At 40.6% G+C, this 13,268-nt stretch overlaps 1 protein-coding gene across 1 annotated transcript in view; it reads left to right on the plus strand.

Annotated features, from left to right (window-relative positions):
- CMIP (c-Maf inducing protein) overlaps positions 1-13,268 on the plus strand; it is a 131,105-nt gene that overhangs the window by 62,374 nt on the left and 55,463 nt on the right. Inside the window, exon 2 of the mRNA XM_071440747.1 lies at positions 6,369-6,494. Within this exon, the coding sequence (XP_071296848.1) occupies positions 6,369-6,494 (126 nt within the window). The remainder of the gene's footprint in view (positions 1-6,368; positions 6,495-13,268) is intronic.

Genomic DNA, 13,268 nt, shown 5'->3' on the forward strand with positions numbered 1-13,268 from the left:
GAGGGAAAGGGTTGATTTCTTACAGGCTGCTTAGATGAGGTCATATTGATAATAGGCCTCTTTGGAAAGTCTTCATGATATGTCTGATTTTACTCCCAGGAATTCAAATAAGCGAACCTTCAGAAGTGCTCTTTCACCTGGGTTTGACAGTAAAATAGAAGAATGTCCTTGTTCAAAAAAAAACCCCAATCTATATGAATTTCAGCTAAATAATACATTTTTCCTTCTTATTTGACTCCCCTGTCATGGTACATATTCCATTACATGACCTTAATTTCCCCTTTTCTTAATAATGAACTTCTGTGCTTTTAACTTGCTTCAGATCTGAATTAATTTGAAGTTCTTCCCACTGCTGGTGTCTGCTGCACAGGTTTTACATATTTTAAGCTCATATGTCCTAATATTGAGAGCAGTTTTTTCTTGTCAGCTCTTTGATGGACAGTTTTGGCCTGTCCCTTTGCTAAAGCTCCACAGAACTGATATTTCAGCCCCACTGCAGACTGGGAGGGTTTTTTTTTTTCCTGCACAGTGTGGGGTAAACTGTTTCTTACTGGCAGCTCTTATATTTTTATAAGTTTTGTAAGGTTAATTAATGCAACAGCCTCCAGTCTTGGTTGTCTTAAATATTTAGAGGAAGGAAGAGATTTATGCACATTTTTGCTGCTGAGCTAGATTTGGTTGAACTTCTGTTGGATTTCTGAGTAAAGATTCCCAGTTTGTATAAATCAGTGAAGCTCCACTGATTTATTTTGGATGACCAGCTCTGTGGAGTATCTGGTCTTCCTCAATGAAATCTTGTCACTGCACCTGAGCTACTTTGCACTGAGCATATGACAGTTGCTGCTGTATTTTTGTGTGGAGAATGTGGAATACATTTCTGCTGTCTTTTATCACTGTGTAGCTATAAGGAAAGGCAGGTGTGTGTGTGTACATTTATGCACACATAGACATGCATGGGTGTTTATACACACAGCCTCCCACACACAGAGAATTGTGCTGGAAAACCCCCTCCCTCTTTTTCTTATCATCACCACTGAACTAATGCACCCTCGACTTTTTGACTGACGTGGACCTTTACTGAAGATTTGGGTCACAGTGTCCCAATTTGTTTCCATGTACCAACAAATTTCAAACCCAGCCAATGAAAACCCCGCCAAGCATCAATACCCAACTTGGAGATACTTAGGGACAATGCAGCTTTAAGCAGAAGTAATTCAGATTTCAGATCCTTGGACTGAGCACCCATTTCACTACACAGAGCAGGTGGAATCTTTTCTTGTGGTCCAACACATAAAATCACCTACTTACCTGGAGGAGTGGGGAGGGAATGGTTATGATGGGCAGGCTGGAGGACCACAAAGTCTGATGGATTAGATGAGAATGTTGTTCCAAGAAAGCTCAGAAAGCTCTTTGTGTAGTTTTGGGGCAGAGCTGGCTGTCTCCTTGCTGTTTGTCTTTTTGTCTGTTTTGTTATCAGGTTAATCTCCACGAGATTAACATTGACTCTCTCAAGTCATCATGACAAGTGAGTGTGGCAGTAAATTCTTCCATGTCAAGAAAAAGACAAATTGTACTGTACTGCATATTGTGGTATAGTACTGCTAATTGCTGAATTTGATAAATGTCTCCTGATAGGTTCTGTAGTTAATGAGCAAAGATGTTAATTGCCCTTATCTGAAATATCTGTAGTTGCAGGGACGTTCTCTGGAGCCATGGATGTCTTCTAACAGAGATTTATTTCAAATCAGCCATTGTTTTCAGCAGTTTCAGAGTCCATTACCCTTCAGTATCAACTGAATAGTCTCCACCCCATCAAAATTTTGAGAGCAATCAGCTCTTCCTCTGTGTTATTTAGCAGGTCTGAATCTTATTTGGGTGTGGAAAACTTACACGTGACACAGCACGCTCAGCATCCTGGGCTACAGCAGGAGCATGGCTCATTCTTAAGAGCAGCCAAGAGAGAAATAAGCACCTGACAGCAGAAGAGAGAGGGTCTGGAACAGCCCCATTTCCCCCCCACCATCTGGAGTATTTAATTGGGAAAATCATTCTCCGTTGTTGTTGTGTTGGTGGGAGTTGTCAGACTTAAGTATGTTTTAATGCAAATAACCATCTCTATTTGTAGAATTCATCTTTTCTGGGTGCCTTCTTTAGAAAATATGCAGCTGAAGATTTAGTGCATTATTATATGAGTAAGTGCATACAAGCCTCATATTAACAATGGACGTCATGTTTATTCTTTCCCTTTTAGAATTTCCCCTGGAAACAAGTGGGCAGATTTTTGCATTATTGAGTAGTTTGCTGCTGCTGACTTTTCCCAGAAACACAAGAGAAAATCGGGCTTACGCAGGAACCTACATGTTCTTCCAGTTTTGGGAGCACTGGATTCCCCTAAGATTTGATTTGTAGTAGGTTTTGGTGTGTGGCTATTCTGGTGCAAAGTTTCAGAGCTGTGTGATTAATAAATCTTCATGGAACTGAAAAAAGACAAGTTAAAACATACCTGATTTCCCAGCAGAGAAGTTGCATATTTTGTTAGGGGCTAAAGGCTACTGGGAAGAGAAAAATGTTTCCTTATGAGGTTTTTGTTTGTTGTAAGAAGTTGCATTTTCATTTATGAATCTCTTACAATTTTTCAGAACATATTCAACAACAAACAGCCAGAAGTTCAAACTGTAACTGTAAATCTGTAAGCTGACATGTTTAGATTCTGTGGCCAAACCTTCTTAAGTCAGGATTAATTTTGTAGAGTGAAGTAGAAAAGTCCATTATCTTGCCTCGTTTCACAGATATCAGACTTTGCCAGGAAATATAAATCTCCTCTCAAAAATGACAACTATAAAAATAAGAATTTCTGTTTTCTTAAATGAAGGCACTTTCAACTGAACTTGACATACTGCTGCTCAAGATGCTGTGGCTTTAGACTGTCTGATGCCAATAATTAAACTGAGGTATTCAGGTCCTCAGCTCCCCCTTCCAAATGATGTGCTGGCCCTAAGTTATGTTAACATACTATTCTCTGTTTCATGTTAGAAATGGGGCTGAAGGAGCTCAAAAGTAATCTGGCAAAAGCTGGATGGGTTCCCTGATCTGCCTGACGCCACAGCCAGACAAACATTTGTACGGGCAGAGACAAAGTGGGTGGATGGAGGTGGGAATGCTGCTTAAGACTGGTATTCATGCCAGATGCTTCTCAGTGGTGACCCACTGAGGATATAGCTCATTATTGGTGTTTTCAAACCTCTGAATCCACATTTCTGGCCTGGTGTGTTGTTGTGATTTGACTTTCCCATGGAGAGACCTGGGGGTGAGGATGCAGCTTCTGGGGGGTGGGTGCAAGCAAGACCAGCTGCAGCATGAGAATGTGCAGCACTGGCACTGCTTATTTATCAACCACAATGATTCACTGTGATTGACATTCACATACCTGAATGTCAAAATAACCTGTGTTTTAATAGAAACCAGTGACTCAGGCTGTGGTTTTACCTCAGGCCATTTCCTGATAAATGGCTGAACTGTGCTTGGTCTTGAGAAAACACTGCTGAGGAGCACAGCTCTGTCCTTATATCTGTTTAGGAGTTGGCCCTGTGTGTGGAGAGATTAGGGAAAGGAGTCCTTTGTGTGGGACTGACCTTCCCCTTGTTGGGAGCGTGGTCTCTGTGAGGAGTGGCTCAGCTCTGTGAGCTCAGGTCTGGTGACAGCTCTGTTTTGATGCTTCCTCAGGGCATTTCTGCCCAGCCCTGATGTGGGAGTATGGTCCTCAGTGTTGGACAGCAAAATTTTAAGGGGCTCTATACAGTGATAAATTACTGTGTTTTAGACTTTCTCTGTTGTGAAACAGAGGTGAAGCTGCTATTACTAGTGTTTTCAGAATTGAAAATATTTCACTTCTTAAAAGACTGTGTTTTAGTGAAAGTAGAAGCAATGCATGTGATGATGCTTACAGAGATTGAAGTATATTTAGGCTAATAATTTTTTTAGTAAGATAGCAAACAACTGTATGTGTGTAGTATGGCTAGATGGAAGATGTGGACATGGGATCATATGAGTTCTACATAAAATACCTCATTGGCCCTCATTCAGAGTGATTGACCATCTGCATAATTCCATCTTACGGTTTAGGTAACCTTCCCATCCTTGGCAAACTGCAGAACTCTGCTCCTGCATTCTCCCTAAGGAGAAGAACTGTCCTGTGAGAAGAGGTCTATGCCTGGGATGAAATCCTTGTGTATGGCTACAGAGCTGTGCTTCAACTGGCTCAGTTGTCTTTCATGCTGTTTAAATGGATGATTTAAGGTATAGGAGAAACTTCTCTTGGAAACAGCTTCTGTGAGAATTCCTCAAATCCTCTTTGAAGTTAATGGAGGGTATTAAGGCCAGTCAGCACCTTCTTAAAAGAGAAATTTGAATTGCTTTGATTAATTTCATTTTAAATTTGCATTAACTGGTTCTGGATTTCTCCCTTCTCCAGTTTTTTAGAGCATGTTTTTGATAACTTTGCCCCCTGAGCATACTAGATTTTATGTTGGCTGTTTTGATATTTTTCCCTGAGTGTTGTAATGCTGATTACCAAAGGATCTTGGGCCTTTGGCTTCCTGTGAGAACGAGATAATTACTCTCCAGTAGGCAACTCATGACGTACAGTATCAGTATTAAGCCACTGGGATTCCAGTCACTAGTGTAGAACAATATTGTGGGTAAATGAATAAGCAGAAGTTTATCATACTTCCTGCATAACAAGGTTTTCGTTAAAGAGACAGTGAAAATTGTTTTCACCCAGGGCTGGTGCAAAATGAGCGCTGCTGCAACAACCGTTGGGGAAAAAGATATTGAGGTTGAGTTCTGTGGCTGGCTGGGTTTTTCTTGCTGAAAAGACAGCTGAATTCTTGCGGCAGCAAAAGTGGGTGACAGGGCTGTCACTGCATTTCTGGTGGATGACGTTCATGGGCTTAGAAACATGTATGAAGTGTAGAACTCCAAAGGACGGTTTCCAGATGCACCACCTACTTAACTTATGGAAGAAAGTTGTACCAATTAGAAGTAGAGACGTTCCAAATGCAATTTGCTTATTTCACACTCGCCCCCAGGAATCCTGTGTTGTGATTTTAGGAGTTGGCCTTGTTTGACCCTGAAATAGATGTGGTTGCCTCCCTTGCCTTCGTTATTTCAAGACTGTCAGTTAAAAATAACTTATGTATTGGGCACAGTGGGAGTGAGTTTGAGAAGTTGAAGTTATATGTAAATCAGTAATAGTGAGAAAATAATTCATAAATGTAATGAGCTCCATTCTCTTGAAAGACATGGTCAAGTCTATGGTTTATCCATGAGGTGGGATTAATTATTTTTGTATAAAACTAGTTTCTCTGCCACAGCAGTACTGATCAGTTCACTTATGCTGTAGCACAAGTGAACTGTGCTACAGTAAATGATGTCTTTGGAGGACCTGTGTTAAATATTCAATTACTTTAAAAATGACTTGCATAAAGTACAGAGTACGTATGCATACTCAATAGATACACAGCTATAGCACTGTGTATTTACTTAGTTTAAGGTATAATTTCATGTGTGCTTGCATAGATACATTTATATTTCATCTTATCGCAGAGATAATTGTACTTCTGTAATTAAAATCTAAGAATTAAAGGGGTACTAAAAAGTAGTTTCATGTTTAAGTTTATCTTCCTGCAACTATCAGTTTGTATTGTACATTTAATTGCAAAATACAGTTACTTATTTGTGTTTTAGTTGTGACTTTCATTTTAAACTGCACATCAGCACTCTCTTCAGGAAACCACCTCTTATCTATAGGTCAAGATGAGAACGTTAGTTGTTTTGCTTCTGCTTGAGTCTGAAACTTGAGGGCTGCATCTTTGGAGCCCCAAGAACCACTGTCAAGTGAAGGAGTCTGGATCTCGGTGATGTGGTTGACCAAATTTGCAGCTGGGGAATGTGTGGAATAAAGCAACCTTGCAATAGGAGAGTGCAGATCTGTCTGTGTGATTGAGGGGCTTCTTCATGCATTGAGAGCATTTGCATGGACGGACCCTTCATAACTCAATTCAACCTGGAATTAGGTTCCATTGATTTTTGGGTCCAGGACAGGTTGACATTTGTGTATTTCAGGCACCTTGGACTGGCCTGGTTTTGTTTTTTTGTGAGTGATCTTAACACTTGAACGAGTTGGAGGAAGGTGGCTGGATGGGTCTCCCTCTTGAATGACCTGGGTAGGAAGTTTGCTTTCCAATTAGATTTTGCAGATATTTTCAACACCAAGTGTAATTTTCATAATGCTGTTCTTACTTGGAAATTGTGAAACTTATGATGGCTAAGTAAACATTTTTTTCCCCTTCTCCTTTGTTTTCTTGCAGCCAACTGGGTACATGGAAAACTCCATTTCCTACAGTGCTATTGAAGATGTTCAACTGCTCTCCTGGGAGAATGCCCCTAAGTACTGTTTACAGCTCACAATCCCGGGGGGTACTGTCCTACTGCAGGTACAGTAAACATAAAAGTACAACTTTATTTCTCCCTTACTCTGAATCTCCTTCAACTTCTGTTTTCCCTTGCACGAAATCTTAATTAGATGGACTCAGAAAAGGCAGAGAACTTGGTGCTGTCAAATTATCTAACCACCAGAAAATTTGCTCAGGGTGATAGCTCTGAAGCTCTTTGTGGTGTTCAACAGTCAGAATGGAAATTTTGGGCCATGGTGATTAAACCTTCTTGCTGAATTTGTGCAGCAAAGTAATGCTCTGTGTAAAGGCACATTGATATGGGCCTGGAATGATTGTATTTTTACATACAGTCCTATTCCTGCATGAAAAAAAGTTAAGTTTCATCCTTGAATTAATATAGGAAACTCAGAATTGCACTGGAACTGACAGATACCTATTAAAAAAATTCAATAATCACTGAAATATTTCAGTATATTTGTATGGATGTCTATATATGCTGGTTCTCTGAAATGTTGTTTTCAAAGAGAAGGCACTGTGTTTATATTATTCCAGATTTCTTCATCCACTTGAGGCTTTATAGGCCCCCTTAGGTCGCTGCAAGTTTTAGTGACAGAAAAGCACTGAGCTTTGGAAATACTCTGGAGTAAGTAGGAAAAGCTGCATTGCCCCCAAAGAGCTTTGAAAGGTCACAACTTAAAATTACCGAATTTAGGCTTCGGCTTAACTCTTGCATGGTTCTCTCTCACGTTTCTCAACATTGTTTTGAAGATAGTTTATCTGTTACCCATTGGGATTTTACTTCTTCAGTGGATTATACAGCCATGACTGTGGTGTATGTGTATTTCATCCAGGTAGGACTGTAAGGGGAAGGTGGGAAGACAAGCCACGATTTCCCAACAGCTAAATTAGGGCCCTCATTATTGTTGAAATCTTCCTTGCCTAATGCATTAGTGGAATTAATTAGACAGAAAGTTGTCTAAATTTCTCAAGTTGGATGATTTTCTCATGATAATTTTAATTCTGCTTTTTCCATTAATTTCCCTAGTGGTGCTAGCATTTCAGTTTATATAAATTTCAACAGATAAAATAGTTACACCTGCCTTTCCAAATTCTGTTTCCAAGTCTTTATTCTGTAGTTTATGGTAGTTGCCTTTTTGGGTCTATAGAAGATAAAACTTGAACCCACAGCTTCCTGCTGAGTGGAAAGGAAATTGGTAGGGTAGACAGACTGTAATCTGGAGCAGCCTGACATTTGTCTCTTAAAAAAAAGAAAAATAAAAAAAACCAACAAACCAAAGGCATAAATAATTTTGTTTGTGAAACAGCAACATCTTAACATGGATATTTTGGTATTTTCTTCAGAAAGATTGGTGTCTTTATGTAACCTTGTAGGAACTCATAAAGAAGTGGACTGAGCTGGACTTCTGTTTATTGCTGCCTGGCTGAGCACTCTGGATCAGATTACATTATAACTATGGGAATTTCAACATAATTCGAAATACAAACTTAAAAAAATGTTTTTAATATGACTTGGTCCTTGGTAGTATCTTGATTCATCAGATGTGGTCAGATTGGAGGGAGTATAAAATTAGATTTCCCTTATACAGTTGTAATGTGTATTCACAAATCCAAAACAGCTCTCAAAGTTATGTTTAGTCTGCTGAAGAAATCAAGTTGAAAAAGCTGGATTTATGAAGTAGTTGAAATTTTCTAGTATATGTAACAAAGAGTGGAGGTATCCAAAAGGCACTCCAGCTGAGGAGCTGAGAAGGCAGCCCTTGCATAGCTCAGTTATTTCCAGATTGCGAGAGACCTCAGTACATCTCTGGGAAATTGTGACTCCCAGCTTTTTCTGAAATCATTCTGCTCTGCTGATCTGAGCAGCAGCATGCTCTGATGTAATGTCCAGCTCTAGTATCAGGAAGTGTATGATAGTGGAACAAGTCAAACTAGTCCAAAACACGTTCCCAGGACTGTTTCTTCTGAAGTACACTATTGGTGAAATCTGTATATTTATTTTTTCCCAAAGCCTTTAGATAAAGTGTGTGTGTGTATATATGTAAAAATGTCTTAAATGAACTGTTTTGACTACCCCAAATTTATTTCATATTTCTGACTAGTATAAATTTTATATTTTGATCTATGTTTTTGCACATGCTGCGTTGTAAATTCTTTAAAACCATAATAAATAATTATTATAAATATAAGGCTAAAAGAAAGGACACCACAGGAAAGCAAGGCAGTACTGTCATGACTGAAATAAATAATATAAATTTTATATTTTATATAAAAATAAAATTTTAATATAAATTTTAATTTATACATTAAAATTATAATATAAATTTTAATTCATACATTAAAATTATAATATAAATTTTAATGTTAATATAAATGTTATATTTTTATCTATGTTTTTGCACATGCTGCATTGTAAATTCTTTAAAACCATGGGATATATTGATATGATCTGACATAAAATGAAGCAGTTCAGTAAATCACAGGCTTTCCCAATTTTTCATTTTTGAGAAGAATTTAAGATTCCAATTTCTGCTTAACTGAAGGCAGTGTGGATTTATGAAAGGCTGGTCCTGCTTGACCAAGCTGACCTCCTGGTGTGACAAGGTGACTGCTTAGTGGGTGAGGGAAAGGCTCTGAGGTTTAGATTGGCTATTAGGAAAAAAATTCTTCACCAAAAGTGTTCTCAGGGCACAGGCTGCCCAGGGAAGTGATTGAGTCACCATCTCTGGAGGTATTTAAAAGATGTTGATGTGGCACCTGGCAACATGGCTTGGCAGTGCTGGGTTTGATCTTAGAGGTGTTTTCTAACCTAAACAGTTCTGTGTGAGATGCCACAGGAGAGCCCCTGTCCATGTTCAAGTTTTCATCCCCTCTGTCTGCTGTCACCAGGGTCTATTTCTGGCTTCTTAGTGCACAGTAATGAGTCAGAGAGGGAAGAGTGCCATTACCTTTCCTTACATCATCCCAAGCCCTCCCATGGCAACACTGACCCATCCCAAGCTATTTTAGCCCATGAGATCTGACAGGCAGTGCCGGAGGTGATGCAGCTCCTCGTGGGAAATCAGATCACCACAACAGGACGTGGCTACCTGGCCTTCAGAGGAAGAGCTGCTCTCAGGCAGCAGGCAGCTTAATCCAGGCTGGGTTCACATTTAAAAGTCATTTTCATGTGTGGAGCTCTTCCCACTCAGTGGTTGCTGAATAAGCACAGCTATCTGAGCGTTTCACTGCCTGGCATTTGAGGATTCCCATTGCCCCATGTGGGAGTCATGGGCAGTCAGGTTTTTGGGGATCATGGATTCTCAGTTTCCTAGACATGCTCAGGGCTTGTGTTTTCTCCCCTCCTGCCAGATGATGGGATCCCTGGTTCTTTCCATGAGCAGCAATCAAAATCTCAGATTTTTTTTCTTCCCTGCAGTTGGAGAGAAGGTGTTGCTGAAGCTGGCTCATTAGGCCACAAGCTCTTCAGGCCAGGAAATAGGAGCTAAATTTAGCTTTTGATGAAGTGTGAGCTCTTTAGTATCAGGAATAGCAGGGCCTCCTTGAGCTGGGATAGGCTCCTGCTCTTCTGCTTTCCCTTTGTAAAGCACAAGGTGTGATTATGGTGCTTTGTGGATGATTATGAGGAGGATGCTACCCTTGATAGTGAAATAACTGGAAGAACCTTTTGAAAGAGATTGGAAAAAAAAAAAAAAAACCTTCCAGTATAATTTCATGAGCTGCCGAGCACCAAATGTAGGAAGAGTCACAGGAAAAAAGGCTTTGGTATTTCAGTCATGACAGTATTGCCTTGCTTTCCTGTGGTGTCCTTTCTTTTAGCCTTAAAGCCACCACTTCCATCCCTGTTGCTCGTGTTGTTTTATTCATTTCTTGGCAATCGAGTGTAGTCAGAAGGAAAAACAAACAGAGCAGGAAGCCTTGACAAGCACAACAGTCACACGTTCAGCTCGGTGCTTGACCACACTGTTTGTGCCAGGGAGTCCCCATGGTAAATGTTTCCATTGGGTTTTCAGTAATATTTTATTTTAATCTCCTTGGAGAACCTGCCTTTTGTTTTAAGTGCCAGTCCAGCCAATGCTGTCGGTTTGGAGAGGTCATACAAGGACCACAACCCAGCAGAGGCAGGGAATATTTTAAGGAGGAAAAGGGCATTTCTAGCAATTCCCAGCAACTCTGTCTGTACCCTGGGTTGAGGCAGAAGAGTGGCAGGTTTCCCTTGCAGGTCTCCCCAAGTCAGAGGTGCAACACTGGGATTTGCATCAGCAGTGTGAAGGTTTTGTTACAGCTGTGTGGGGCTTGGCTTCCTGCAGCCCTGGGACACTCCTCTGTTCTGGCTGGTAATAAATGGGGGCAGAGAAGCCAGTGCTGTTTTATGAGTCCCAGTAATGAATACCAGCTGGGAAAAAAACACAGCAAAACCCCCATCCTGCTGACCAGAGAGCAAGTGAGGGAGAGAGAGAATCACAGAATAAACTCAGGAGGAATCAAAGCCAAAATCTGGGTCATCAAATCCCATTTATTGCTACATCCATTCAGGTGGCAAAATCCCCTAGAAGCAAATGTGTGAAGGATGCGGTTGCAAGGAGAAACTCAGGAACAGTTTGCTACATGGACAAGCCTGTTCTTGTACTCTTTTGAATAGCACACATGCCAGTAGCAAAGGATGTTGTGCTAATTTACTGCTCAAGGAATGGCAGAGGTCTTCAACATAATTTTTAGAGTGCCCAGTTTCTTGCAGACTTTCAGGTGTTTGTTTCTCAGTTACATGCAGGTTCCTATTTAGTCTCCTCCTTGCCTGGGTACAAATTCTTGCAGGGGCTGTAACACTGGCATGAAGCAAATTTTCAGTTTCCTGTTTTTGTGAGCAAAAACAAAAACTTGCCTTTATAACGTTCCCTGCTTTTTATTATTAAATTTGTATTCCTACTTACTGAGTAAGAAATGAAGTAGTTGGGGTGCAGAGCAAATACTCCCTTTTTCAGCAGAGGCATAAATTAACTCATGTTGACCAGAGCTTTGCATATGCAGGCATTTAATCTCTTGCACAGTTTTTCTCCTGTGATCTGTCTTTTTAAAGCAGGAGACTTTAATCCTTTGAGTAAAGTTTGTACTACAGTGGATCCCAAGTGGCTTTTCCTCTCTGATTGAACCTTTACACCCCAAAAATAAGAATGTAAAATCCTTCAGAACACAGTTCCAGGATCAGTTAATCTTAAAAAAAAATACTGCCAACAGTAGATGTTCTTAAAGTAGATATTCTTCTTCCTCATTGGAATAATAAATAAGCTTCAAGTAGTTTAATCTTCTTGCACCTTTTAAGTTTTACTCCCACATTTTCCTGTTTTCTAAAGTATTTTTCTACTATGTTGTGGTTGTACAAAAACAATGTGAGGTCTTGACTGTACAGGAAGCTCAGTTACCATGTGTCACCCACTATCCTGTTAAAGCCACTGCATTTGAGAACAAAATTATTTGCAGAACTGGGGTCTGAACACACTAAACACACAAGGGGCCCTAAACTATTATTTTGCATACCTCTATGTGTAAAATTGTATTCAAGTACAGTGAAGAATTATAGAATTGTCATTGTACTTCAGTCCTGTCTCATTTACTGTTTGTGACAACAGCAGGCAAAACATTTCCAGCTGAATTTTAAGTTGGAAATGTAGCTGTTAAAAGAGTGGGGTAGAACTGGTCTCACTGCAAGGACAAGGCTGAAAGTAAAAAAAAAAACTTTCCTTGTGTGGTCAGAATGCCTAAGGAAAGCCTGGTTTGAAGTATTTTTTGTCTTATTTTCTCCTTTTTATTGTACCCTAGAGCTGAACAAATATAGTAAACTCTGCCCTTAGCTGCAGTAAAAAACTGGAGGTGTCAGTTCCCAGGAAGTGATGACTTCAGTGCAGAAAGCCTTGGTTCTGTCCATGCACATCAGATAAACTGTAAATGTCTGTGTGCAGCCCCAAAAATGAACTGTGGTTCCCTCCACTGCTTTACACTTTGGTTCTTCTTGTCATAAATGTTACTCACAGTGACCCAAATGCTCGAGTTGAGGCAGTGCCTGCAGAGCTGGCTGGGCAGCTGAGCACCCACAAGAGCCTGGTGGCTCTTTTTGCATCCTTACCATGAACTCCCAGTTCCTTTGGTGAGAAACAAATGCTCCCTGTGGTGCCTTCTCAGTGGAAGCCTGAAAGGAGGAGGTCCTGGAGGAGGGAGGACCAAGGGATGCTGTACAGGGGGGGGTCTCTGTTTTCCCTTGCAGAAGCTCCAGCGTTTCCTGCGTGGTGCTGTGGTTTTGCTGGGGTCAGGGGGCCGGAAGGGTGCAGGGCAGGATTAGTCCCTGCAGCCTGTGAGAGAGGGGGACACTGATGCCAGCATCCCTCAGGATGAGGGGGTTGGGGTAAAGCATTCAGTCTGTGCTGAGCATGGTGTAAAGACACTGCTGAAATGGCCACTGGCCTTCCCAGCTTCTCTTACCACTGAGTCCTGATCACTAGCACAAGTGTGGGGATTCTCTAAAGGTTTGTTTTTCTATTTTCTGTTCACTTTGTCTTCCTTGTCTTGATTTTCCTGGGAAGTGGTCCTTAACAACAGCCTGAGCTCTGAGTGTTCAGAGGGTTCAGACTCCTAACCTAGACCCAGGTGCCAATTTGCTTGATCACTTCTCTGCAATAACAAACTCTATGTGTGCACAATGCTTGGCCCCACACTTGGAACTTAGTCAACCTTGCTTATTTTACTTCTAAAATGCTTTTTGTATATTGCTGCCCTAGTGTTGTACAAGTCTTTCCTTTGCCA

This window comes from Agelaius tricolor, unplaced genomic scaffold (genome assembly GCF_023055355.1).
Source record: "Agelaius tricolor isolate 1412-34295 unplaced genomic scaffold, bAgeTri1.0.p SCAF_15, whole genome shotgun sequence".
NCBI lineage: Eukaryota > Metazoa > Chordata > Aves > Passeriformes > Icteridae > Agelaius > Agelaius tricolor.